Consider the following 24,355-nt stretch of genomic DNA (forward strand, 5'->3'; position numbering starts at 1 on the left):
TAGCGGGTGCCTGAAGGGCAGCAGAGCTGCGCTTACTATGGCCTCAGTGACGGGGGTCGCCCTCAGCGCGGCCGCACTTGCTAAGCAGGAGTTTGCAGAACACGAAGAGGCATTTGCTCAGTGACGAGGAGATGACATGGGGTTGTCCCCCTCCTGGGCAGCCGGCTCAAGTGAGAGTCTTCGGTCCCAGTCTGTGGCAGCGAGGACGAGGCTCGGTGATGAGCAGGTGTCGGGGCTGGAGCCGAGGCGTGGTGTGGGAACAGCCTTTTGGTAAAAGACCGCACAGAGGATGCAGCACCTGGTTCCTGCCACCAGCCCCTGCAGGGCGGGAGGGGAACCTGACCTTGCACAACAAGCTGAATGGGGTCCGGGGGGGCAGGGATTCGTGCATTAAAGGGACATTCGGGGTCCGAGTTACGCACCCCAAGAGGGGAAACTGCTGCCCTCGATACCGCAGGGCTTATCGTCACTGCTGGGCTGCACCGCCGGAGCCAGGGCTGGGGTCCCTCTCCCTCGGAACGAGCGTGTCTGTTTGTCACACGCGGCCACAGCGCTTGCCAGGCGGGAGGTTTTCCTCTCCAAGGCACCCGGGGGCGAGGTTTAGGTTGTCCCAGATCTCTGGCTGGGGGCTGGAGGCAATCCTGCTCTGTAATGTCAGAAGGACCCCCCAGGTATTGACCCCAGCCCCCGGTGCTGCTCACTCCACCTCTGCCTCTCTCTCCGTTGCTCTGCATGGCCCTGTGGGATTAGCAGCCTCCGTGCAGGGCAAGCCCTGGGAAGAGCTGCCCTAGGCCTGAGCCAGAGCCGTGGCCAGGTCCGGAGCTATAATCCCGGTGGCCCTGAATATTGGGATGGAGGCACATCCGCCACGTCCCAGAGGACCCCTCTGGGCAGAGTCTCCTTCACTTGGCTCTGCCATGAGCCCAGAAGCCGGCGCAGAAGATGATGAGCAGTGTTCTCTATCAGCTGAGCGCTTGGGCGCCCACCCCAGAGAGATTCAGATGCCCCCCAGCTCATTAGCAGAGCGCCCACGGCCGGCAGCGCATTTCCGCTGGTGGTGCACGTCCACACATGTCTTGGTACACATAACATTTATTCTGCCCAGAGATGGAAAAAAGTTAGCGGCACCACAGTGGCCGTGGCTGCTCCCGCGTGTGATGCCCGTCTGAGCAGGGAGGAGGGCGAGTCCCAGCTGCAGTCCCGGGCAGCCGTTTGCTTCCAAAGTGTAAGAGGAATGAGGGGATTTAATTCTGCGTCCTGGCATCTCTGCACTTTGGGCTCTGAAGTTCTCCTCCTCGGCCTTTGAGGGGGAGACGCGCTGCGGGCTGCATAAAAAGACCAGACTTGACCCTCGCCCTTCGGGATTGCCACATGAGGCCGTGTCTGAGGGTTTCGGCTCAGGTCTGGGCGTCCTCTGGGTTCCCTAGCTCTGCCCACCACGCAGGCAGGTCACCTGCCCTTTCTTACCTTGGCAGACTCCAGCCTCGCCCGCCCTCCAGCAAAAACCTGTGCCCTTTAAATCCTCCATGCGACATACCATAGGTCCCATCCCGTTTCCTGGTGATGGGCCTCAGGACAGCACGCACCAATGCTTAGTACGGTGCATAGCCGCGGGGACTGCAAGTGGTTTTCTGCCTGAAACGATGTACTGGTGGTTTACATCTGCAGCTGCAGCTAGAAGGAGGCCTCCCTCCTGGACAACCGTCACAAATCAGGCAGGGTTCGGTCCCTTCTGGGCTCGCTGTTTGGTGCCTGCGTGCTAAAACTCCCCTGGACGGGGGCAAGTGTACGTGGGGGTAGAAACGACCGTGAATGGTACGTTGCCAGTGGCGACGTTCTGCCAGTATCTAACAAGGGGCATAAACACCTCTTCCTCCGTACGTCCGAGCGTGCACCTGGGTTTTTGGTGCCTCGCTGCCGGGGCGAGACGCTGCTTTCCCTGCAAACTGCTCCCTGGTGCTCCAGAATCTGCGTGGGCTTTTGTCACTGTTTTTAAATGAACTTTTCACTTTCCCTGTGGTGACGGAAACGTGAACCAGCGCGGCGCCAGCCCCCAAGTGTGCAGGGAGCTCAAAACCAAAGCCCTGGCCTTACAGAATGTCCCCTTTATCGCAACGGCCTGTTAACCGGGGGGGGAAGCCTCATGACGGCACCTTCATTGTCGACGCTGCGACCTATTTCCACCCCAAGCGCCTTGCACACAGCTCGCTTCTCTCTCCGTCGGACTATTAACGCTGTAGCTCGTGAGACGTGGGCACTTGCCTGTGTTTCCTGCACAGGCACTGGGATTTTTTGGCCTAGGTCGGTTTTGCTCTGAGGCGCCCAGGCCAACGCTGCTGCTGCTGTTCATGCTCCGTAGCACGTACTGCTTCTCATCCCCGTCCAGTGAGCTGCGCTGGCCTCCTCTCGGTGCCCCCTAACCCCGTCGGAGGCGGAACATCGGCCTCCTCTTTGGCTTCTTGCTTCAGCCTAAAGCCAGCTTGTGTTCTGTGCCATGGGCGTCAACACGAGCTAGGCACCGAGGCCCTGCTCGCTGTGTACGCCGGCGAGATCCCGGTGGAATTGGCAGCCGTGTTCTGGGCCATGCGGGTTCCTCTCACCACCGCCAGCTTCTGGTAGCCTGCAGTCACTACGAGCTGTGCGTAACAGCAGTGAGGTCTTGGATGCTCTCCGCAGAAGCCTGGTTCTAACACGCCTCAAAGCGTTAGGTGCGTTAGGAGGAGCATTTCCAGCAGATCTAGAGAAGTTAGTATCCCCCTCTACTCAGCGCTGGTGAGGCCACATCTAGAGTATTGCGTCCAGTTCTGGGGCCCCCAGTTCAGAAAAGATGTGGATGCATTGAAGAGGGTTCAGCGGAGGACAACGAAAATTATGAGGGGGCTGGAGCACGTGACCTGTGAGGAGAGGCTGAGGGATCTGGGTTTGTCTAATCTGTGGAAGAGAAGCGTGAGGGGCGGTTTGGATTACACAGAGGATGGAGAGAGACTGTTCTCGGTGGTGACAGATGGCAGAACAAGGAGCAATGAGCTGAAGTTACAGAGGGGGAGGTGTAGGTTGGGTATTATGAAAAACTACTTCACCAGGAGGTTGGTGAAGTGCTGGAATGCGTCCCCGAGGGAGGTGGTGGAATCTCCATCCCTAGAGGTTTTGAAGTCCCGGCTTGACAAGGTCCTGGCTGGGATGACTTAGTTGGGGTTGATCCTGCTTTGGGCAGAGGGTTGGATTCAATGACCTCCTGAGGTCCCTTCCAGCCCTGGGAGTGTAAGCAAAGGCTTAGAGCCCAGAGCTGTGCAGTCACCGCCAAAACCCGGCTCATGACGGGCGGTGTACGGCTCTCGCTCCCCTGGCCTGGCTGTAGCTGCGCAGATGGAGGTATCAGTGGGAACTTGCCTTGTGCCAGGGCAGCTCCTGGTTGCTGAGCAGCCCTGGCGAACAAGCTATCGCGGGAGAAGGCCACTTCCCGCTGGGGTCCTTGCCGCCCGGCTTGAGCTTGCACTGCTTTGGCTCTTAGGTAGAAAGTCACACCCCGACCAGGAGTGCAACCGGAACCAAAGGTGCATGTGGCCCAGAGGCGGTCCTGGGTGATCCACTCCAGCCGTACCTTCGCCAGGGCCACGCGGAGCAAGAGGGAGGGCAAAGCCTGGCTGAGCAGTGCCCGTGTAGCCACAGGGCGGCCCTGGGCACTGCTCAAAGGGAGGAGGCCCTCTCTGGTCCTCACAAAGTGCTGAGGCCCTGTGTGGTCGCGGGCAGCTGGGGGCTGAGGTGGGCCCGGTGCTCGCTCCTGTTGCTGGGCTCGGACGGCCATGAGCTTGTTTTCATGGCCCACACGGGCCAGGTGCCCTTCCTGCCCCAACTCTCAGCACCCGGCAGACCCCATGCCAGGTGCCAGCTAATTTTGTTCCCCATCCATACGTGGAATAAATGTTGTTCCGTGCACTGAGGCATGTCTGGATGTGCACCACCAGTAGAAACACCGGCTGCTGGCTGTGGGGGCTCTGCTAAGCGGCCGGGTGACACCTGAATCTCTGCTGGGCCTACAGGGAACACTGCCCCACGCCAGGGACCCCCGTTACAAAATGCAAGGACCCAGGAAGGGGCCCCTTGGCACTGGCTGCCACGCACCAGCCAGCAGGGCCGGGGCGCCCGGGGTGAGGCAGGCTGGGCCATGGCTGGCGGGAGGAGACGCACCCTGGGCAACGTGGGGCCCACGCCCGAGTCATGGGAGCAAACCTCCTGCAGCCGGCACAGGCTGGGCCAGTCAGAGCCCTGCCCTGGCTCTGTGCCCCGCCTCTGCCCCCCAGTGCCCGGCTGAGGCCCAGCCCCATGGCCTCTGCCGGCCTCTCCCTCGGTGACCTGCTTTTGTTTGTGGGCGGCTCTGCCTGCTGGTTTCGCCCTCGGGGAGGGAAGGGGGCTGGTTGACTCATTTCCTGCACTGCCCTCAGCAGGAGTTGCCGCTCGGCTGGGCTGCGCTTCCCCGGCTCGCTCCGAGCTGCCCGGCTGCCAGGCAGGGCTTCACTTTTGCAGCAGCCTTTCCAGCCGGCCCGGGAGCCCTCCCCACGGCCTCAGGGAGCTCCCAGGGCCGGGCTGGGCCTCTGCAGCTCAGGTCAGCTGGGCAGTCGCAGCTGCAGCAGCCCGGGAAGGCCCCCGGCTGCCAGGGGACCCCTTCCCCTTGGCCCCGGCAGGTCAGCCACCGTCCATGGAAAGTCACTGTATCTGCAGCTGAATGGCTCTAGGCCCGTGAGACTCAGTGCCCGGCTCCCCATCTTCCATCCCCGGGGAGGGGGGACACCCGGCTCCTTTGCAATGGGCCTCCTGCCTGGCAGCCCGAACCGCACCTGTCCAGGGCTGTGCACAGGGACCCATTCCTGGCTTGGCCCCGGAGCTGCTGTGTCCCAGCCAGCCTGACTGGGACAGTGCCTGTGTCCCCCTCCCGACGAGCCCCGGGGAAGTGGGATCCCCTAGCCAGCTGGGTGCTGGCCTGCTGGTTCTTGTGGAGAGAGCCCCCCCCCAGCCGGCCCCCTGGCTGACAGCTCCTTGCAGGGACCCCAGCCCTCCTCGGCTGCCATCCGCAGCTGTTGGGAAGCAGTTTCCCTGGGAGCAGTGGCTCCGGTGTGGCATGGGGCCGGCTTGGGTGCTGAGGCGGGCGCGGTGCTCGCGCCCGGTGCTGGGCTCGGACAGCGGCCCCTCTGGCTGGGCATGGTCGAACCGGTTTCTCTGGGCTTTGTGGGGCTCTGAGCGAACGGGCACCAGCGTGTTCCCCGATGGGACGTGGCCTTCCTGGCTTCTCACAGGGCCCTAGATTCTCGAGCCGTGCGTGGCCTCGTGAGACGTGGGCCCGAGCGCTGCCCTCGGTTAAAGCCCGTTTGGAACGTCAGCAGTGCTTTTAGCGAAACCTCCCGTCCTGACTTAAACGGCGTCCGCAGCGGAGAATCCCCCGGTGGTGCGTTCCCCCGGGGGTGAATTACCCTCCCTGTTACAGGCGTGTTAGCGTGCTGGGTCGGGTGCCTTTCCTGCCGGGCGTGGCTGCTGGAAGGGTGAAACAGCAGTGCACGTTTGAGTAGTGTATCAGTAGTAGTATCAGTAACTGGCCCGATGCAGCCGAAGAGCCAAGCGGCTGTTTATTTCTTGTTTTCTAAACGCCGGGGGCTGAGAAATTTCACACGATCTTCTGAAAAAAATCGCTTGTTTAAAAGAAAAAAAACCACAGTCCAAATTCCGTAGTTGTCTGTTTTTCCCTCTTGCTTCCTCCTCGCGAATAAAAATGGCAGGAGTTTTTAATTTCCCAGCCCGTCCCCGAGAGCTGAGTTTGAAATCCCGGGCGGTGCAGCGCAATCCTGAGCTAGAACGAGGAGACATTGGTCTGTTCCGGGGCCTCGTTTCCAGGGAGTAGCTCATCTGTGCTTCCCCATCAGACTCTCCTCACCAGGTTAAATGGACAAAGAGCTTTTCCAGTTGATGAACTCCTGCCTCTTGTGGAGGTGGGTTAACTGTACCAATACAGAGCTCTTTCTGGTCAGCTTAGTGCACCTTCATTAACGTGTCAGTAGTGATTTAAGGGCCGGTTTGTCCTAAGTGTTAGAGCTCAAACCCACCCCACCCAACTGCTGGCATCAGTTGTGATGGGGAGCGGCTGGGGACCGACTGGCTAAGTAGCTCTGCCGCAGAAAAGGACCTGGGGGTAACAGTGAAGGAGAAGCTGGATATGAGTCATCAGTGTGCTCTTGTAGCCAAGAAGGCGAACGGCGTACTGGGGTGCGTTAGGAGGAGCATTTCCAGCAGATCTAGAGAAGTTTTTATTCCCCTCTGCTTGGCACTGGTGAGGCCTCATCTGGAGTATTGCATCCAGTTCTGGGCCCCCCCCCCCCCCCCAGAGCAAAAAGGATGTAGATGTATTGGAATGAGTTCAGCAGAGGGCAGCCAAAATGATGAGGGGGCTGGAGCCCGTGATCTGTGAGGAGAGGCCAAGGGATTTGGGGTTATTTAGTTTGCAGCAGAGAAGACTGAGGGGTGATTTCATAGCAGCCTTCAACTTCCTGAAGGGGGCTCTAAAGAGGGTGGAGAGAGATGTTCTCAGTGGTGTCAGACGGCAGAACAAGGAGCAACGGTCTCAAGTTGCAGTGGGAGAGGTCTAGGTTGGATATTAGGAAAAACTGTTTCCCCAGGAGGGTGGTGAAGCACTGGAATGTGTTACCCAGAGAGGTGGTGGAATCTCCATCTCTAGAGGTGTTTAAGTCCCGGCTTGACAAGGTCCTGGCTGGGATGATTTAGTTGGGGTTGATCCTGCTTTGGTCAGGGTGCCGGACTCAATGACGTCCCGAGGTCCCTTCCAGCGCTAGGATTCTGGGTGCTGGGTGATGCACGGGGATGTTTCAGGAGGGCGTGGGAAGGCAGCACGCCTGAGCCAGGGGCCGGCGATACCCTGTGCAAGGGGGAGCCTGTGCTTGCAGCTGGGCAGTTTGGCCGCCAAAAGGTGCGACGTGCCGTTGGCTTGGAGGGGGACGGGTGCCGTGCTCGCCGATCTCCTGGCCTGCCTCGCACGCGGGACTAAAACAAGGCATGCCACGAGCCTCCCTGGGAAGCGCTGCAGAGGGGCCGGCAGTGACACGCGACAAGGTGATTCCCGAGGGGCTGCAGCTTGTTCACCTGGGGCCAAAGCATCTGCAGCCTCCCAAGAAGCACGTGTCCCCGGCACCGCCAGGCTGCTCTGGGGAAAACGCACATGCCCCATAGAAGTTTGCCTGCAGCCTTCCCTTCCCTGCTCCTGTGGAGCATGTGCCTTCTCGCGGTCACTCGGGGAGCCGCCAGGCTGCTGGGGCCGGACACGCTCGGTGCTGGGGCTCATGCACCCTGCGTTCCTCTTGGCTCTGGGGGCGAGAGCAGACTTGGGCCCCGAGTGTACCCATCGGCCCCTGGAGCTGCCTGTGGGCCTGGCCCTGCGTGCTGCAGGTCAGCCTGTTTCTCTGTTGGCTCCTGGCTGGAGCTTTGTCCTTGCAGCCGGCGATTGCAAGGACTTCCCTGGGAGAGAGATCCACATTTTCCTCCCCGGTTCTTTTCATTGCCCCACCCCCACACTCTCCTTTCCTGGGCGTGTGCCTGTTCCCAAGCTGGGGTCTGCAGACCCCCATCCGCGAGGATATTGCATTGGGGGCTGTGGGCCGGGGGAAGAGACACCAAAACGGTCGCAGAAAATAAGCTTAAATGACTGGCAAAGTTACGATCCATTATTGGTTTGGAATTAGACGTGTTCCAGCCGCGTTGTGAACGGCTGTGGGAAACCCTACGTGGTGGGTTCCTTTTTGGTTTAATGAAGTGCCCATAGTGGCTAGAATTGGCTTTGAGGGGGCTCCGCGAAGGGGCTTGGGGTGACGGGGGACCTGCGTGAGTGAGAAGGTGGGGATGCCCTGCCCCTTAGAGGTTTGCCTGCAGCCCGCCCTTCCCCGCACTGATCATGTGGAGCATGCGCCTGCTGGCGGCCGGCTTGTGCCTCCCCGTGCTGGAGGGATGCAGGATTCGGATCTGGGCTCCTCGGCTGGGCTGTGCAGAGTCAGGCTCCCTCGGCGGAGAGCGCCCCGTCTCCGTCCGGTGAGAACTCGGCGTTGTCTCTGGCTGCAGCATCCCTGACCACAGAGGTGGGGTTAACCTCCGTGTCCATCGCTCGCGGAAGGCCGCTGGCTGCGGTGGGGGTGTTGGCGTGGTCTGTGGTGACTTGGTCCCGGGGAAGGCTGTGGTTTGGCAGGTACCAGCCTGAGCCATCTCACTGAAGACAATGGAATTGCTCATGGTTTTAAAGTTGGATGTGGACTCAAGTACTGGTGTGAATCAGGGCCTGTGGGTGAGCTCCTGGCCCCCCTGTGGTCCACAGCCAACCTCCCCGACTTCAGTGGAGCCAGGAGTTCGCCCTCCACTTGAGGCCAGAGCTGGTGAATCCCCTGGACGGTGACTGGTGATTTGCCGGGGGCTCTCTGGAGCCCCTTCCTTCCCCTTCCACGGCTTGGCTTGTCGCACAGACCTTTCACCTGCATCCAGCCCAGGCAGTGTGTGCTCACCCCGCCCACTCCTCTGGGTATGGCTGCCCGGGAGCCAGCCGCCTGCTCCCTAGGTCAGGCAGAGGTGCCCACCCTAGCACTAACACCAGCTGTGTGCAGAGGCCTCGTTCTTCTTCGAGTGTCCCCGTGGGTGCTCCACAATAGGTGTCGGGCTTGCCCGGCACCGCAGATCGGATCTTCCAAGCAGTTTCTGCCGGACCGTGCATGCACCGGCGCGCGCCGCTCCCTTGCACGCTCCTGGCCATGTGCGCGATCCGGTCCCCGCCAGTTCCTCTTAACCGCCGTCGGCTGCAGACGGAATCCGAACTAGGCTAAGGCCAAGTAGCGTATTCAATGACTTTAACTGTTTTTCTTTAAAGTTTTTCAAGTACTTAGGCTACCGCAAGTTAGCCGGTTGTTATTTTTGCAAAAAAACAAAAAAAAAAAAACCAAAAGCAACAAACAAACTACAAGCGGGACAGCTTCAATCCAGTCCCAGTAACAAGTGCCGGAGGCCAGGAGCATAGGGCCATCAGCCCTCCTGCTGCGGCAGGCCATCGGAAGGGGAAAACAGCACAGAGAAGGTGCTAAGTACCCGTTTAACAACTGAAAGACTCACCAACAATGTCCTCTTCGGGATTTAAAAAATGTGAGTCCTGCCGAGAGGCGATGCCAGCGTCCGATGGGCACAGTCTATGCATAAGGTGCCTTGGGGAGTCCCATGTTGCACAGAAATGCTCCTTCTGTGCTAAATTAACAGCCAGAGCAAGGAGAGACAGGGAGATGCGGCTTAAAATGCTGCTTTTTGATAAGGCCCTCCAGCCAGACGTGTCGGAGCGGCCGCAGCAGGAGGGACCCTCCGGGACCCATAAAAGGAAAGCTGCCTCCCTCACCCCATCAGCGCAAAAACGGAGGAAAGCCTCCCCAGCCCGATCCCTGCCGGCAGCAACAGCGAGCGGGACGGGAGGAGCGAGCAGCCCCCAGCCGCAGCAACAGCTGATCGGCGGCGGCACGGAGAGCCACGTGGAAGCGGCTCAGCCTCCGATAATCAGCCAGCCGCCCCGCACCGCAGGCAGGGCGGCGGCTAAACAAGCGCCGGTACCGGCGGCACCGCAGGCAGCGGCACCGACCCCCGGGGAACCGGCGGTGCAGAGCGCGCAGGCACGCAGCCTGCAGGCACCGAAGGACACCGCACATGCGGCACCGCCTTCGAGCGTGCCTAGCACGGTGCGGACGGGGCCGGGATCCCCTGTGCGTCAGGGGGCGGAGTTACCTCCTCCAGGGAGGGGGAAGGCTGCACACAAGAGGAGGCATTGCAGCCCCTCTCCGGACAGGGCTGCAGAGTTGCTTTCTCACAGCCCTCCGCTTATGTTGCAGACTCCAACCAGAAGGCAGGGGTCCCCCCTAGCCTACCCGGAGCCCCCTTCTCCATTTTTGCAACCAGACTCACCCTGGCTGGGACCACCTTCACCCTTCCTGGGGTTTGAACCGCTGGACTATTATGCAAAATCGCTCTCTCCAGTGTCTCGACGATCTCCCTCCCCCAGACGCAGAGGGTATGCACCAAGGGAGTGGTCTAGGTCACCTTCCCAAGAACAGTGCCTATACTGCCATGGTCGCCCCTACCACACGGGGCATAGACATCATCGGCAATCTACTAGGGAAAGATCCCCACAGACTATCTCGTACCCCCGAGGGCAATTGCGACCGGGGACAGAGACTCAAGCATCTCAGGGGGGACTGGTTATGGAACCCCGAGATTTTCCCTCACAAACCTCTAGCGAGAGGGTGTACCATCACCAGCAGGAACCGGAAGGGTCCAGAGAGACGTACCCCAGCGGTTCCTCGCTCTCCTCCCCGGACGAGGCTACGGCCCCGGGGGACGTCCATCCTCCGGACGATCTCAAACAGTTTCAGGAGCTGTTTAAGAGGGTGGCCTTCACGCAAGGCATCCAGACAGCAGAGGTGCAAGAGAAACACCATAAGCTCCTCAAAAATTTGAGACCTCCGGCCTCCTCCAGAGTAGCAATACCGCTTGATGAAGCGATCTTAGAGTCCGCCACTACGATATGGCAGACCCCTGCGACTATTCCGCCTGTCCAAAAGAGAGTGGATAAGAAATACTTCGTGCCGGCGAAGGGCATGAAGTTCCTGTTCAGCCACCCACAGCCAAATTCCTTGGTGGTGGAGTCGTCGCAACAAAGATCAAAGACATCTCAATTCAGGACAGGGGGAACAGACAAAGATGCCAAGAAGCTAGAGCTGTTCGGCAGAAAGGTCTACTCCTCCTCCACTTTAACGTTGCGAATGGCAAATTACGCAGCGCACTTAGCGAACCATAATTTCGACAACTATTCCAGGTTAACCTCCCTCATGGACTCACTTCCAGAGGACAAAAAGCCGGTGCTCAAGGCCATAGTGCAAGAAGGCTACGCGGCCTCGAGGACGGGAGTTCAGATCGCCCTGGACGTTGCGGACACAGCAGCACGTTCCACAGCAACGGCAGTGGTGATGCGAAGGGAGTCCTGGCTCCAGACTTCGGGTATACCGAGGGATCTGCAGGCGAAGATAGTTGACCTTCCCTTCGACTCGCAGAAGCTGTTTGCTGAATCAACGGACTCGGTCCTTCATTCCAGTAAAGATTCAAGAGCCACACTCCGGACCCTGGGGATTTACACCCCTCCATACACAAAGAAAAGGTACTACCCTCAACAAAGACGGTACCAGTACCAGCAACAGCGCCCCCAGTACCACAGGGGTTACGAGCAAGGGCGACATCAACAGCACCAGCAGTACAGAACTCCCAGGCGACGTTCACAACAGAGCTGTGCGTCCTCGGGGCGGGGCCAAAGGCCACAAGTTTGACATACAGATCCAGGGCTGCGCCATCACTACCATAGCACAAGGTCATCCGAAGCGACTATTCCACCATCGCCTCCGACCATTCTACGACCAGTGGCAAAGGATCACCACAGACAAATGGGTGCTGGAGATCATAGCCACGGGGTACGCCATCCCTTTCCAGTCGCTCCCACCGTCACGACCTCCACCCAAGCTCCACCTCCAGCAGGCCTCCCATGTAGCGAGGCTCAGGCAGGAGGTGGACCATCTCATGCTCATAGGGGCGGTGGAAAGAGTGCCGGAGCAACTGCAAGGGAAAGGGTTCTACTCCAGGTACTTCCTCACGGAGAAAAAGACAGGAGGCTGGAGGCCCATCTTAGACCTTCGCTGCCCCAACAGGTACCTGCGCAAGCAACGTTTTCGGATGACCACAATCGCCTCCATCCTTACAGCACTGGACGATGGAGACTGGTTCGCAACCCTCGATTTATAAGACGCGTACTTCCACATAACCATCCATCCGGCTCACCGGCGATTCCTCCGGTTCATGGTAGGCAACGAACACTTCCAATACAAGGTCCTACCGTTTGGCCTCTCCTCGGCCACCAGAGTCTTCACCAAGACCTTGGCAGTGGTGTCAGCCTACCTGCACAGACAGGGGGTATTTATTTTCCCGTATCTGGACGACTGCCTGCTCAAAGGGGCCTCGAAGGGGGAGGTTCTGCGCATGATACGCGTCACAGCAAACACATTCTCTTCCCTCGGCCTGGTTATCAATCTGGCAAAATCAAAAATAGACCCCACACAGGACATAGAGTTCATAGGGGCTCGCATAAACTCGGTTACAGCGAGAGTTTATCTACCAGACACGCTTTCGGGCCATCGGTTCCCTCGTGCAGGTCATCACCTTCAGCCCTACGGTGCCGGTCTTGACGTGCTTGCAGCTGCTGGGCCACATGGCAGCGGTGACGTTCGTAGTACAGAACGCCAGGTTACACATGCGCAGCATGCAGCACTGGCTGGCGAGCGTATACAAACCGGCAGTACACACCGTTAACAGGGTGGTGTCGCCCACAGCCGGGGTGTGCAAATCCCTACAATGGTGGGTAAACCCCAGGAACCTGCTAACAGGGGTACCCTTCCACCAGCCGCAAATATCGGTTTTTCTCACTACAGATGCCTCCCTCATAGGGTGGGGAGCGCACATGGGTGAAGAGGTGACTCAAGGACTGTGGTCACCCACGGAACAGTCACTACACATAAATATACTGGAGCTCAGAGCAGTGTTCAACGCCTGCAGACACTTTCGAGACCGCATACAAGGCAAAGTCGTCGGGATCAGTACGGACAATACCTCCACCATGTTTTATATAAACAGGCAAGGAGGAGCTCGATCCCGTGCCTTATGCGCGGAAGCAATCCACTTATGGAACTGGTGCATTGCCAACAATATAATCTTGAAAGCCTCATACTTGCCGGGTGCGCACAATGTGAAGGCAGACCAGCTGAGCAGGCGTTTTGCACTCACGCACGAGTGGCAGATCCGTCCCGATCTGCTACGGCCAATTTTCCACGCATGGGGTTTTCCCCAGGTAGACCTGTTTGCCACTCAGCACAACAAGAAGTGCCCACGGTTCTGCTCCAGGGCAGGACTGGGATGGGGGTCCCTGGGGGACACGTTCGCGATCCCGTGGAGGGGCCCCCTGCTTTATGCGTTTCCTCCCACAGTGCTGATCCACAAAGTCTTGCAGAAAGCCAGGAGGGAAAGGGCCCGGATGATCCTGATAGTCCCAACGTGGGATCGACAACAATGGTTACCCCTACTCCTGCACATGTCGGACCGTCCACCGATGCCTCTTCCGGTGGCGCCGGATCTGCTCACGCAAGCCAAGGGGTCCATAGTGCACCCGCACCCCCAAAGCCTGCGACTGCAAGCGTGGTTAATCCATGGCTCAGCTCCCTAGAGAGCACATGCACAGTGGAAGTACAGCAAGTCCTAGAAAGTAGCAGGAGGACTTCCACCAGGAAGACCTACAAGCAAAAATGGACTCGCTTCACGGCTTGGTGTTCTACCAAACAGCTGGCCCCCCTTTTGGTGCCTATACCTACAATACTAGAGTATTTACTGGACCTCAAGAGAGGAGGACTCTCGCTATCCTCGTTGAAGGTCCACCTTGCCGCCATCTCGGAGTTCAGACATGAGGAGGAAGGGCACACGGTGTTCGCCCACCCTATGGTTACCAGGTTCCTCAAAGGGTTGGTAAACCTATACCCCCCTCGGAAACCGATTCCACCTTCGTGGAACTTGGACCTGGTGCTTACCACGCTAATGGGACCACCGTTCGAGCCCTTGGCCACGGTTCCCCTCCGCCTCCTTACAATAAAGACGACCTTTCTCCTTGCAATTACGTCAGCTCGTAGGGTGAGCGAGCTCGCGGCAGTCATGGCAACGCCACCCTGCACTGTTTTTTCCAAGGAGGCGGTAACCATACGGCTGCATCCAGCCTTTGTTCCCAAAGTTTCTTCCGAGTTTCACATTAACGAACCTATTGTTCTACCCTCGTTTTATCCAAAGCCTCATAACTCCAACGAAGAGGCGCGCCTACACCTCCTGGACGTGAGGAAGGCGCTAGCCTTCTACGTAGACAGGACCAAGTCCTTCCGGAAAACGGATAGACTCCTAGTCTCCCTCGCTCCCAAATCGAAAGGAGAAGGTCTCTCCTCGCAGAGAATCTCAAAGCACATTGTATCCTGCATAAAAATGTGCTACGAGCTCAAAAAGACTCCTTTATCGGCCACTCCCAGGGCTCATTCCACTAGGGCGGTGGCGGCATCAACAGCCTTTTTCAAGGGCGTTGCGTTAAAAGACATTTGCAGAGCGGCAACCTGGTCATCCTACGACACCTTCGCCAAACATTACGCCCTTCACAGGGTATTCCAAGAGGATACCCGTCTCTCTGCAGCGGTCCTCTCGGGGACAAGCTGCACATAATCCGATTACCCACCTCCTATCTTGGGTTACTGCTGGGTAGTCACCTATTGTGGAGCACCCACGGGGACACTCGAAGAAGAAAGAAAAGTTACTCACCGTAGTAACGGTGGTTCTTCAAGATGTGTCCCCGTGGGTGCTCCACTACCCGCCCATCCTCCCCGCTTCGGATCTCTGTTAGTGTTTTGCAGGGGCACCCGAGGCGGTTGGTCAAGGAACTGGCGGGGACCGGATCGCGCACATGGCCAGGAGCGGGCAAGGGAGCGGCGCGCACCGGCGCATGCGCGGTCCGGCAGAAACTGCTTGGAAGAGCCTATCTGCGGCGCCAGGCAAGCCCGACACCTATTGTGGAGCACCCACGGGGACACATCTCGAAGAACCACCGTTACTACGGTGAGTAACTTTTCTTTCTCCTGGGCCTGGAGGGCGGCCGCAGCCCCGGCATTTGGCCGGCAGGGTTTGCTCTCGCTGCGAGGTGCCCAGAAGGAAACGCTGCTGTCGTCGTTTCCCTGCTCCAGCACTGGTCTCCTCTCCTCTGCTGTGCCCCACGCGGCTGCTTCCAGCGCAAAAGACTCTCGCGTGCCTTCGGAGTTCAGGACGCACTTGGTAGACGTCTGCGCCGCCCAGGAGCGACCCGCTCGCCGAACCCCGAAGCGGCAACGCACCTGTTTCCTTGTCGGCCTTCCTGGTGCGTAGGGGAGGCGGCCACACCTTCTGCGCTCAGAGAACGGTCCTGTTGTATTCTACCGCCCTGGTTTGCTGTGTGCAATGGCTGTGTGCCCTCCCCTTGCCCATGGGGGTTACTGCTTCGCCCCCAGAGTGGGCGCAGAGCTGGGACTTAAGCCCAACGTTAATTGTGAGGCAAGGGAGGGAATGAGGGAGGTGGGTCGGAGTGTGCGTCTCACAGGGCACAGATCGGCCTCCCGCTTGCCGGGGCGTGACAAGCAGCCCAGCCCAGCCCATCCCTGACTGTTCCCAGGGCCTGGCTTCAGGTGTGGTACATACCGCACGCGGTGCTGCGTTGAGCTGAGCTGCTCGGAGGTTTTCCCAGGGTACGGTGGGAGCGCAGCTGCCCTTCCGGGCATGCAGGGAGGGTTGCAGGTGGCGCTTCCGAGCCGGTGGCGTTCAAGCGACCTGCACGGCAAAACAGGCGGGTCCATCGGCAGCCTGCGGGAAAGCAGCCCCTGGGCTCTGGCTGGTGTGCCAGCCGGCTGCGAGGCACCACCGAGCTGGGGCGGGGCTGGGAGCGGCCTGGCCAGCAGAGGCCCAGAGTGGATGTTTTCGGCCACCGCGGCTGCAAGGAGCAGGCAGAGCCGGTCTGGCCCTGGGCGAACGTGGGCCTGCTGGTGACCATCATGACTGCAGATGCTAGTCTGGATGCAGGGCCTCTGGGTCTCATCTAGTGGGAGGGAGAGACCCAGCCTTGCGCTCGTTCCCGGAGCGTGGAAGCCCCAGATCCCAGCGCCTGTGACAGGAGACGGTGGGAAGGAGCCCGGCAAGAGCGGGACCCAGCAGTGGGATCTGTGCCTGTTACACGCAGAGATTCCGCCCCCTCCCCTTCAGCCGTCAGCCGTGAGCCCTTGTGTGGGGCTCGAGCCCCGGGACGAGGCGGAGAAATGGCTCACCTCGAATTTCCACATCCCCGTCCATCTGGGTCTGGGCTCTGAGCTCTGAGCTGTGGCTGACGTCCGGGGCTGCAGGCGAGAGTTACCTCAGCTTCCCTCCCGCCTCACCGGCCGTGAGCAGCTCCCTCCGGCAGGGCAGAGCCTCATGCTCTGAGGTGTGCTGCTGCTGTCGGCTTCCCCGGGAGTGAGGGGCGCCCAAGCCCCTGAGGGCTCTGCGGTCCCAGCAAGCAGCGCTGGCCACGGAGCACGGGCGTCCGTCGTCCCCGCCCCGGGAGTCCTTGGCGCACTCAGGGGCTGCCAGGCTTGGGGTGGCCTGGCCGGCCGGTCAGAGAACAGCAGACCCGTGCTCCATGGATGCTGGTCTTGGAGCTCCGCACCCAGAGAGCAGATCTCCTCTGGCACCACCCTGGGCTCTGAGTCCACATGCTGTGGGGCAGGGCTCAGGCCTGCTCTCGGGGTGCAGTTTGCAGCCACAGTGCTGGGGGGATACAGCTGCAGTTGCCGGGATCTGCCGGAGGTGGAGGGTCTGGCTCTGCTGGGGCATCCTGGAATAGCCCCCCGGGCCCGTGCCAGGCCAGCGCCTCTCCCAGCTGGAGCGTATCTGCCGCTCAGCAGAGTCGGGTGCCGCCCAGCTGGTTAGCGCAGCGCCCGCACCCGCCAGCCCATGTCCCTGCTGGCGGTGCACATCCCCATACGCCTGCCTGCCCATCACAGAATTTTGCCTGCCCGTGGAGGGCTGGTTGCCGGCTGCAGCCGTGGGCCAGTTGGCTCTCGTGTCCCCAGAGGTGCCCGGGAAGCCCTGTGCAGCAGCAGCTGCGGGAGTGACCCCTGCGCGGCAGGTGGGGGCCAGGGGCAGGGCAAGGCCCACCTGGGGACAGAGTGCCCCCTTCCCACCGTGTGCCCCCAAAGCCTGTTCTCCCCGCAGAGCACTGGGTACTGCGTCGGCCCTGGGCGGGGAGAGCTGCTGGGCTGGGCAGCCCGGGAGCTGGGCGGTGGCTGGGTTAATCGCTGCGGGTTTCTTTCTCGACAGGAGCAGGAAGCTCCAGATCCGGAACATCCCCCCTCACTTACAGTGGGAGGTAAGTGGGTTCCCGTTCCTTCATACGAGGGGTGTGGCGTTCGGGTGCTCCCGTCGCCGCCGTGGCTTTGACAGCAGCACTGCGGGCCTAGGAGAGGAGCTGCCACCCGCCCCTCTGGGGGGCGGGGGCTCACGCTGGGACACCCCGGAGGTGCTGCTGGACGCGGTGGGCTTCGGGGAGGTGCTTCCAGCATCTCCTGGGGGTTCCTTGGCGAGGGTGTTTTGGCTGTTCCTGCCTGGGCTGACGCAGGAGGCCTGCTGGGGGCCCAGGTGTGAGTCTGCCGTAGGGGCAGGGTGCTTAGGAGACTCTGCTGCAGGTTCCTTGGGCATCAGTGTGCTGGGAAGGGACGTTCCCAGGCCAGGCCGTAGGTGGCATCCCCCATCCAGGTATGGCCCCTAGGGTGCATGTGGCAGGAATGGGAAGGAGGTCTGGTCCGACCAGCCCAGCGGCCGGGCGTGTTGAACCTCAGGCATCGAGGGCTGAGGAGACACCTCAGTAACAGGTCCCGTGTTTCTGCGCCCCCACAGGGCAGCCAGCTGCAGGGGGAGGGTCCCCAGCCCAAGGCGTTCCCCCAGAGAGCCCAGCCAGGCTGACTCACCCTGTGCCCCCAACGCTTTCTCTTTCAGGTGCTAGATGGACTTTTAGCTCAATACGGGACCGTAGAGAATGTGGAACAAGGTGAGCAGAGGGGAGGCTGCACTCCTGGCCCCACACCCCTGCTTGGGGAACACGGCCCCTCCCTTGAAAAGCTCTGGGCTCAAGCCCAGCCCGTCTCTTCAGACAGGTGACCCTGCCTGGTCACCAGGGAGAGGGACCTCGTGCTGCTAGCGTGGCTGGCTGGTCAGCAGGTGGGGTTTCCCAGAGATCTCCCGCTCTGTCGGGCCGGGCCGGGCCGGGCCGGGCCAGCGGCTTCTCTTTCCATGCTCGCACGTGGCCGGGTCCCACAGCACAGGCCCCCGGCCAGCCTGAGACCAGGCGGTGGTTTGGCTATTGCTGGTAATGCTTGAACTCGTCTGGTAAAGCCAGGTCCACTCTTGCCCTGGGGCCTGCGGAAGATGCTGCCCCCGAGTGGGAGCGCCTCGTTTCCCTGGGGGCCCTGCTGGGTCTGCTTGGGAGCTAACGTCCTATTCCCCCTGGGTCAGGGTGCCAGAATCGGGCCCTGGGGGCACCCCAGAATCCTGCCCTCCTCCGAGCTGCACCCCATGGTGCTTGAGCGAGTGACGGAGCTGCAGAGGGCGTATGCCAATGCAACGCCACACCCCGGAGAGTGTCTGGCCAGGCTTGGCTGCGAACGAGAGAGAGCACATCTCAAAAGCCCCAGTAGCAAACTGACCGGCGCCCTGGTTTTCGGCTGGGCTGGTCCTGGGGCCGTTGCACATGGCAGGCGGGAGCAGCATGTCGGTGGCTGGTTTTTAACGGGGCTCCGAGTACTGGGCTGGCTGGGGGGCATCTGCAAGCTCTGGGCAGCGCCCGACGGAGCAGTGCAGGAGAAATTCCCCCGGCAGCCGGCTGAGATGAGGCTAGAGCGGGATCAGGTCCATGCCACAGGAGCAGTGGCCCCAGGACGTCAGTGAGATTTGTACCTGAGTGGGGCCATCAGGACAGGGTGCCGGGGCTGAGGATGTCAGACCCCCCTCAAGGACACTGGGATCCCTGGGCAGCTCTGGGGGTCGGCTGCCCCATGCAGCGTGCCCTTGCCTGGTACGCGGGACAGGCACCGGCAGCAGAGGCCCATGCCCAGTTACTCCTGAACTTAGGATCCGCAGGGGGTAGCTCAGCCAGTGAGCAGAGCTTATCAGGCCCAGGAGACAGGCCTCCCTTTGAGCCGCTTCCGTAAGGAGCCACAAGCCCAGCCTGTCCGAGAGCGCTGCCCCCTTAGTACAAGGGGGCCCGAAGGTGACGCCCGCGCGTGTTGTTTTCCCTTAGTCAACACCGACACAGAAACGGCCGTTGTCAACGTAACGTACGCAGCAAAAGAAGAAGCAAAAGTGTGAGTGGTTCTTTTTCTTTCGCCCTCCCTCCTGGCTTGAGGCGTCCGCTGCCCCCAGGTCGCCCCAGCTGAGTGGGGCAGAGCTCGGTTATTTCCCCGTGAGGCCGGGCGGGTTTGCCGGCGGCTGGCCAGGTAACTGTCCCCTCTCCCGGCCACAGCTCGGCTGGGGCAGCCGGTGCTGGGCCTGGGACAGCCGCCTCAGCTTGTCTTACAGACGGGCCAGCTCTGCAGACGTCTCCCAGCCAGCCACTGTGTCCCAGCTCCCACTGCTGCTATTAGCTCGTGTGCCCCAAGCGACTCGTTCAGCTCTGTCCTGGCTGGGAACCTGCCAGCCATTGGCCCGCGACTTGGGGAAGATACTCAGCCTGGAAATCGATGGCATCCCAGTGCTCTCCCGGGCTGTGCCGCTGGTCGCTGCTCCTGCCCCAGCTTCGGGAGTAGGGACTGCTGGCCGCCCTCAGAGCCGGGTGGAGGCTGGGTTTTCCTGTGGGGCTCAGCGTTGGCCTCACTGTGCTGTGCTGCAGTCAGCGGAGGGGCAGGCCCCATTCGGCCAGCGCTGAGCGCCCAGAATATCAGCTGAGCCGGCCAGTCCCTGGGCTCGGGGCATGGGCTGTTCTTGCGGAAGGGGCGAGCTGGCCACGCAGACGACCAGCTCTCGGGCTTAGGTGGGTTCCCAGGCGTTTGTAGCCTGGGGAGTCTCCCGGAGGTTTGGGGGTTACACAGCTGGAGCTGGGGGCCTACCTGCAGCTGAAGGGTGTAGAGCCAGGCCAGAACACCGCTTGTGTGTCGTCCTCGCAGGCCTGGAGGGGTGAGGGGCCCCTGCTGCTGGGTCCCAGCTGCTCCCTCAGCCACAAGACGGAGGGGTGGGGGACGCATCCCCCCGAGGGGCACAGAGCCCTGCCCAGGGGTGGGGGACTTGCGTCCTGAGGGGCACAGAGCCCTGCTCAGGGGTGGGGGACGTGCGTCCTGAGGGGCACAGAGCCCTGCTCAGGGGTGGGGGACGTGCGTCCTGAGGGGCGCAGAGCGCTGCCCAGGGGTGGGGGACACCCCCCCGAGGGGCACAGGGCCCTGCCCGGGGGTGGGGGACACCCCCCCCCAGGGGCACAGAGCCCTGCCCAGTGACAGGGGCGGCGCACTCCTTTGGACAGGGTGCAACTGTCTGCCTGAGGCATTTGGATGTCTCTGTCGAGGGCCGGGGCTCAGGGAGAGATGGGGATCCCCGCCCTGGGGTGTCCTTTGGCCTCGGTGCGGGGTGGACAGAGCCTGGCCCAGTCTGCAGCACTCACCTCTGGCGACTCCTCTTCCCTCTGCCTTCCAGAGCAATTGAGAAGCTCAGCGGCCACCAGTTTGAGAACTATTCCTTCAAGCTCTCCTACATCCCGGACGAAGAGGTGAGCTCCCCTCCGCCCCCTCAGCGGTCCCGCCGGGGGGGCCGTGCCTCCAGGGAGCGGGGCCCCTCCCCGGGGGGCTCCTCACAGTCCAAACAGCTCGATTTCCCACTGCGGATCCTGGTCCCCACCCAGTTTGTTGGTGCCATCATAGGAAAGGAGGGCTTGACCATAAAGAACCTCACTAAGCAAACCCAGTCCAAGTAAGTACCGCGAACGGGCGTGTTTCCTTCCCCAGGACTCCAGGCGTGGCCTGTTCCCGCCCGCTCGCCTGTGTGCCAGGAATGTGCTGTCAATGCTGTATTGCCCTGTCTCGGTCTGAGGAGGGGTGAGGGGCAGTGGGGAGGCACCATGCAGAGTTCCTGGCCGTCACGCCTTGAGAGCGTGCTGGGCAGAGCCTGAAAGCAGGCACCAGAGTAAGTGGCCCAGGGCAGACCAGCTTGGCAGCACACGCCAGTGGCTAAATGCCCCAGCGTGAGCTATAGCCCTCTCCTGCTCGGGCTCTCAAACTACGCCAGCCCACAAGAAGGGGCGTCTCGCCTCAGGCCTGCTCGTGGCCGGATGCCAGAGCACTGCCAGCACCAGAAAATAGCTCTTCCCTTGCGGGGTGGGTCCAGGGAGCAGGCCCCGCCACCACGGGGGCGGACAGGAGCAGGGCCCACAAGCATAGCCAGGCCAAGTTGGGTCCTCTCACAAGTGCCATGCTGTGCTTTAGCGAGGAACGTACATCTGAAGGGCGTGAAAGTGCTCCCGGGACTAGTGAGCAGAGCCCACCTGGGCCTTCCACTTCAGGGTGCTAGATGAGTTCCCTGCCGTGAGAAGCAGAAGCTTTCGAGGAGAGCTCTGTGTCAGGGACACCTTAGCTGGATGTGTGTCAGGCGTACCGGAACCCTTCCCTCCGCACCCTGATCGTGTGTTGTTTAAAGGAGGAGCCCGAAGCTCGGAGGGGGCCTCCGCTCTGCCTCCCTGCCGCTGAACATGTGTGTAACGTTCTGATTTTCTTCACAGTTTGTCCTCTGCACAGTTTGTTATTGCCCAAAGCTAGTTGTGTTTAACCCAAAGTTCAGCCTCCATCATCCGCTGCCTGACCCCGTACACGAAGACCTAGCAGGACATCTTTATCATGCCAGAACTGGGCCACAAGCCATTTAGTTCCTCTAAGTGTCCTGCTACCCACAGCGGGGTCAGAGGAAAAGGTGCAAAGCTTGGTAGTACGTCCGCTTGTGCAAATAAAAAAGAAAAGGCTGGACCCCAGCTGGTATTCAGTTCGCACTGAGGATTGCTAACCTTTCTAGCTTGAGCCTGGCTCTCACGAGAGAAGATCCTGCATCAGGTCCACCACAATAATGCGCTGTACAATTATCCAGTTAACCTGTGGGACTCAGCGAGAGGCGGCCGTCTTCGTCTCTGTCTTCACAAAACGAAACAGCAGTGCTGTAGCATGTTAAAGACTAGCAAAATAATTCATTAGGTGATGAGCTTCTGTGGGACAGACCCACTTCACCAACTCTGGAGATCTGTCTCAGTGCTGCAGGATACCGCCAAATTATTGATCTCCTCAAGAGCCAGCAAAGAGTTAGATGTTCCGAGGGAGACGGTTGTCCTGAGTTAGGTGGAGTGATCGAGTGTCTTGTAGCGGCTGTCACAAACAGCGATCGGCCCGGCGTGGGAGGAGAGGGTGCATGGCGCTTTCCCCCCAAACAGGACTCGGCCTTGGTCACAGCTCTCCCGCCCCGAGTGGCTGCTCCAGGACTGCTCCCTAGCCCTCGTCCTGGCCCGTAGAACAGGGACACGGGACGAGCACGTTGCACCCTGGTGAGACTTCCAGGGACTCCTTCCCCGCTCTGTGCAGATCTCCCTGGTGTGCCTGACCTCACCCCAGCATGCAGTCCGTGGCCTGAAGCCACTGTCCTGCCCACTGGTGTGAGCTGCTCTCCAGCTGTGGTCAAAGAGAACAAGAGCTGCGGCTGGGGGCATTAGGGTTTACTTGGTCTCCTTCAAAGGCTTCTGCACCAGGCTGCTGTTGGCAGAAGCTGGGCTGACTGGGCTCCATTCTGTTCCTGTCACGTCCCAATCGGCTGTGGGACGGGGGACACCCCGTTTCACGTACAGCTGTCAGCAAGAGTACCAGAACAGATTGGAAAGTACAGGCCAAGCCCCTTTCTTGGTATAGCTCTTCTTCTGTGTGACGCTGCCCCAGGGTGACTGTTCCTCTGTAACACAGGTGACATTCGCTAACCCGGTGAGCAGCACACAGCCCTTCATGTTCGTGTGCGCGCACGCAGCAGGGGTCAGCCTCTCCAGCTGGGATGGATGGATGGACAGATGGACGCGCACACTCGCTTTCTCACTCGCTCTACCCGTCTGGTTTTTAACATACCACTTGTGCCGGGCCGGGCCAGGCCAATGACAAGGCACCTGAGGGCGGCAGGAAGACTGCCATGTATTCTGGTGGGTCCCAGAGAAGTTGACGAGCAGAGCATGTAGCAATACTGACAGCTGGTGGAACGAGAGAAGCCCCACCCTGCATTGCGGGGTCCAGCTCTGTTCTGAGCAGTGTTGGCTCAGCGCCCGCCCCCCCCCCCCGGTCCCCTCATTCTCTTTGATTTTCACTTGCAAATGAACCCCAAGTCTTAACCCAGTCAAAATCTGAGCAAACCTGGTTTCATCCCAATGCTGTTTGAAACCCTGCGTTGAGCAGAAATCAGGCTGGCTTCTCGCAGACCGAAGCCATCGATTGTTCAAAACGTAGGCCTGGAGTCCTGCAAAAAATGCGTAACTGCTCTTGAGACAAAGCTGTCCTGGACGGTGAGCAAATCCGGTGAGTTTTCAACAGTTCTGCACAACTGTCGGCGCAGGCGCTTGTGGAATCCTGGTCCCTGCAGGAGAGTTGGTTCCAAGCTGTTGTCAGGAGCGTGACTCCTGGTTCAGGTTACTGTGTGCAGACAGCAGTGTAAACACAAATAGATGCACTTTGCTTTGCTGTTTCATTGATGTGCCTTGCGATGGCCTCAGCCTGCTCTCAGGGACATCTTTGTGCTGGTTCTCTCGGTGCAGGGTGGACATCCATCGGAAGGAGAATGCCGGCGCATCTGAGAAGCCCATCACCATCCATGCTACCCCTGAAGGCTGCTCTGAAGCATGCCGCATGATCCTTGATATCATGCAGAAAGAAGCTGATGAGACGAAAGCGTAAGTGTTCCACCAGCAGCCCTCCGCCAGAGGAGGGTTCCTGTAGCCACGCGCATGGGGGAAAGAGCATGGTGGAGGGCAAAGAGACAGTTTGGAGGATAGCTCCCCCGAAGTCCAGCAGAGACAGTGCTGTAGTTGCCCCATCTAAAGGAATGGGAATTTGGCTGAATGGGTTTGTGTATTCAAAAGGCGTAGTCGGCACAATTAATTGAGGCACACAGGTCTTAGCTACCAGAACATGCCTGGTCTAACAGTAAGGGAAACCATGCCCCGTGTAAAGCCACAGGCTTTAGGTCATGCATAGAGCTCACGCTTTCGATGCTTTGCTTTTTTCCTTTGCTGGAACTGGAGGCTGTTTCCCTCATTTTGGTGTTTCAGGTCGATGCAGTGTTTCCAAACAGGACTTGGAAGCAGATACTAGCAATTCAAAACAAAACAAAATCCTCTGAAGAAGTCTGACCCAAATTCACTTTTAGTGGATGGGGGATTGCTTAGAATTTCTTCACGGGAAAGTGCTGACCCATTTTTGACCTGTCCCAGTTGCAATCAGTTTTCCTAGAGCAGGGTTATTTTGAGTCCCCTCTGGCTCCAGTGTTTAGCTGAAGGAGGAGTTACACATACATACATACACCTCCTAGAACTGGAAGGGACCTCAGGAGAACATATAGGCAGGACCAAGCACCATCCCTGACATCTATTTGCCCCCATCACTGAGTTATTTGTCAT

At 60.0% G+C, this 24,355-nt stretch overlaps 1 protein-coding gene across 2 annotated transcripts in view; it reads left to right on the forward strand.

Moving 5' to 3' along the window:
- Positions 1–24,355, forward strand: part of IGF2BP2 (insulin like growth factor 2 mRNA binding protein 2) — a 66,179-nt gene that overhangs the window by 22,182 nt on the left and 19,642 nt on the right. For both annotated transcript variants that reach the window (XM_075003732.1, XM_075003734.1), the window contains exons 3-7: positions 17,011–17,059; positions 17,686–17,737; positions 18,986–19,049; positions 20,368–20,640; positions 23,495–23,629. In XM_075003732.1, the coding sequence (XP_074859833.1) occupies positions 17,011–17,059; positions 17,686–17,737; positions 18,986–19,049; positions 20,368–20,640; positions 23,495–23,629 (573 nt within the window). The remainder of the gene's footprint in view (positions 1–17,010; positions 17,060–17,685; positions 17,738–18,985; positions 19,050–20,367; positions 20,641–23,494; positions 23,630–24,355) is intronic.

This window comes from Carettochelys insculpta, chromosome 10, assembly GCF_033958435.1.
Source record: "Carettochelys insculpta isolate YL-2023 chromosome 10, ASM3395843v1, whole genome shotgun sequence".
In the NCBI taxonomy this organism is placed as follows: domain Eukaryota; kingdom Metazoa; phylum Chordata; order Testudines; family Carettochelyidae; genus Carettochelys; species Carettochelys insculpta.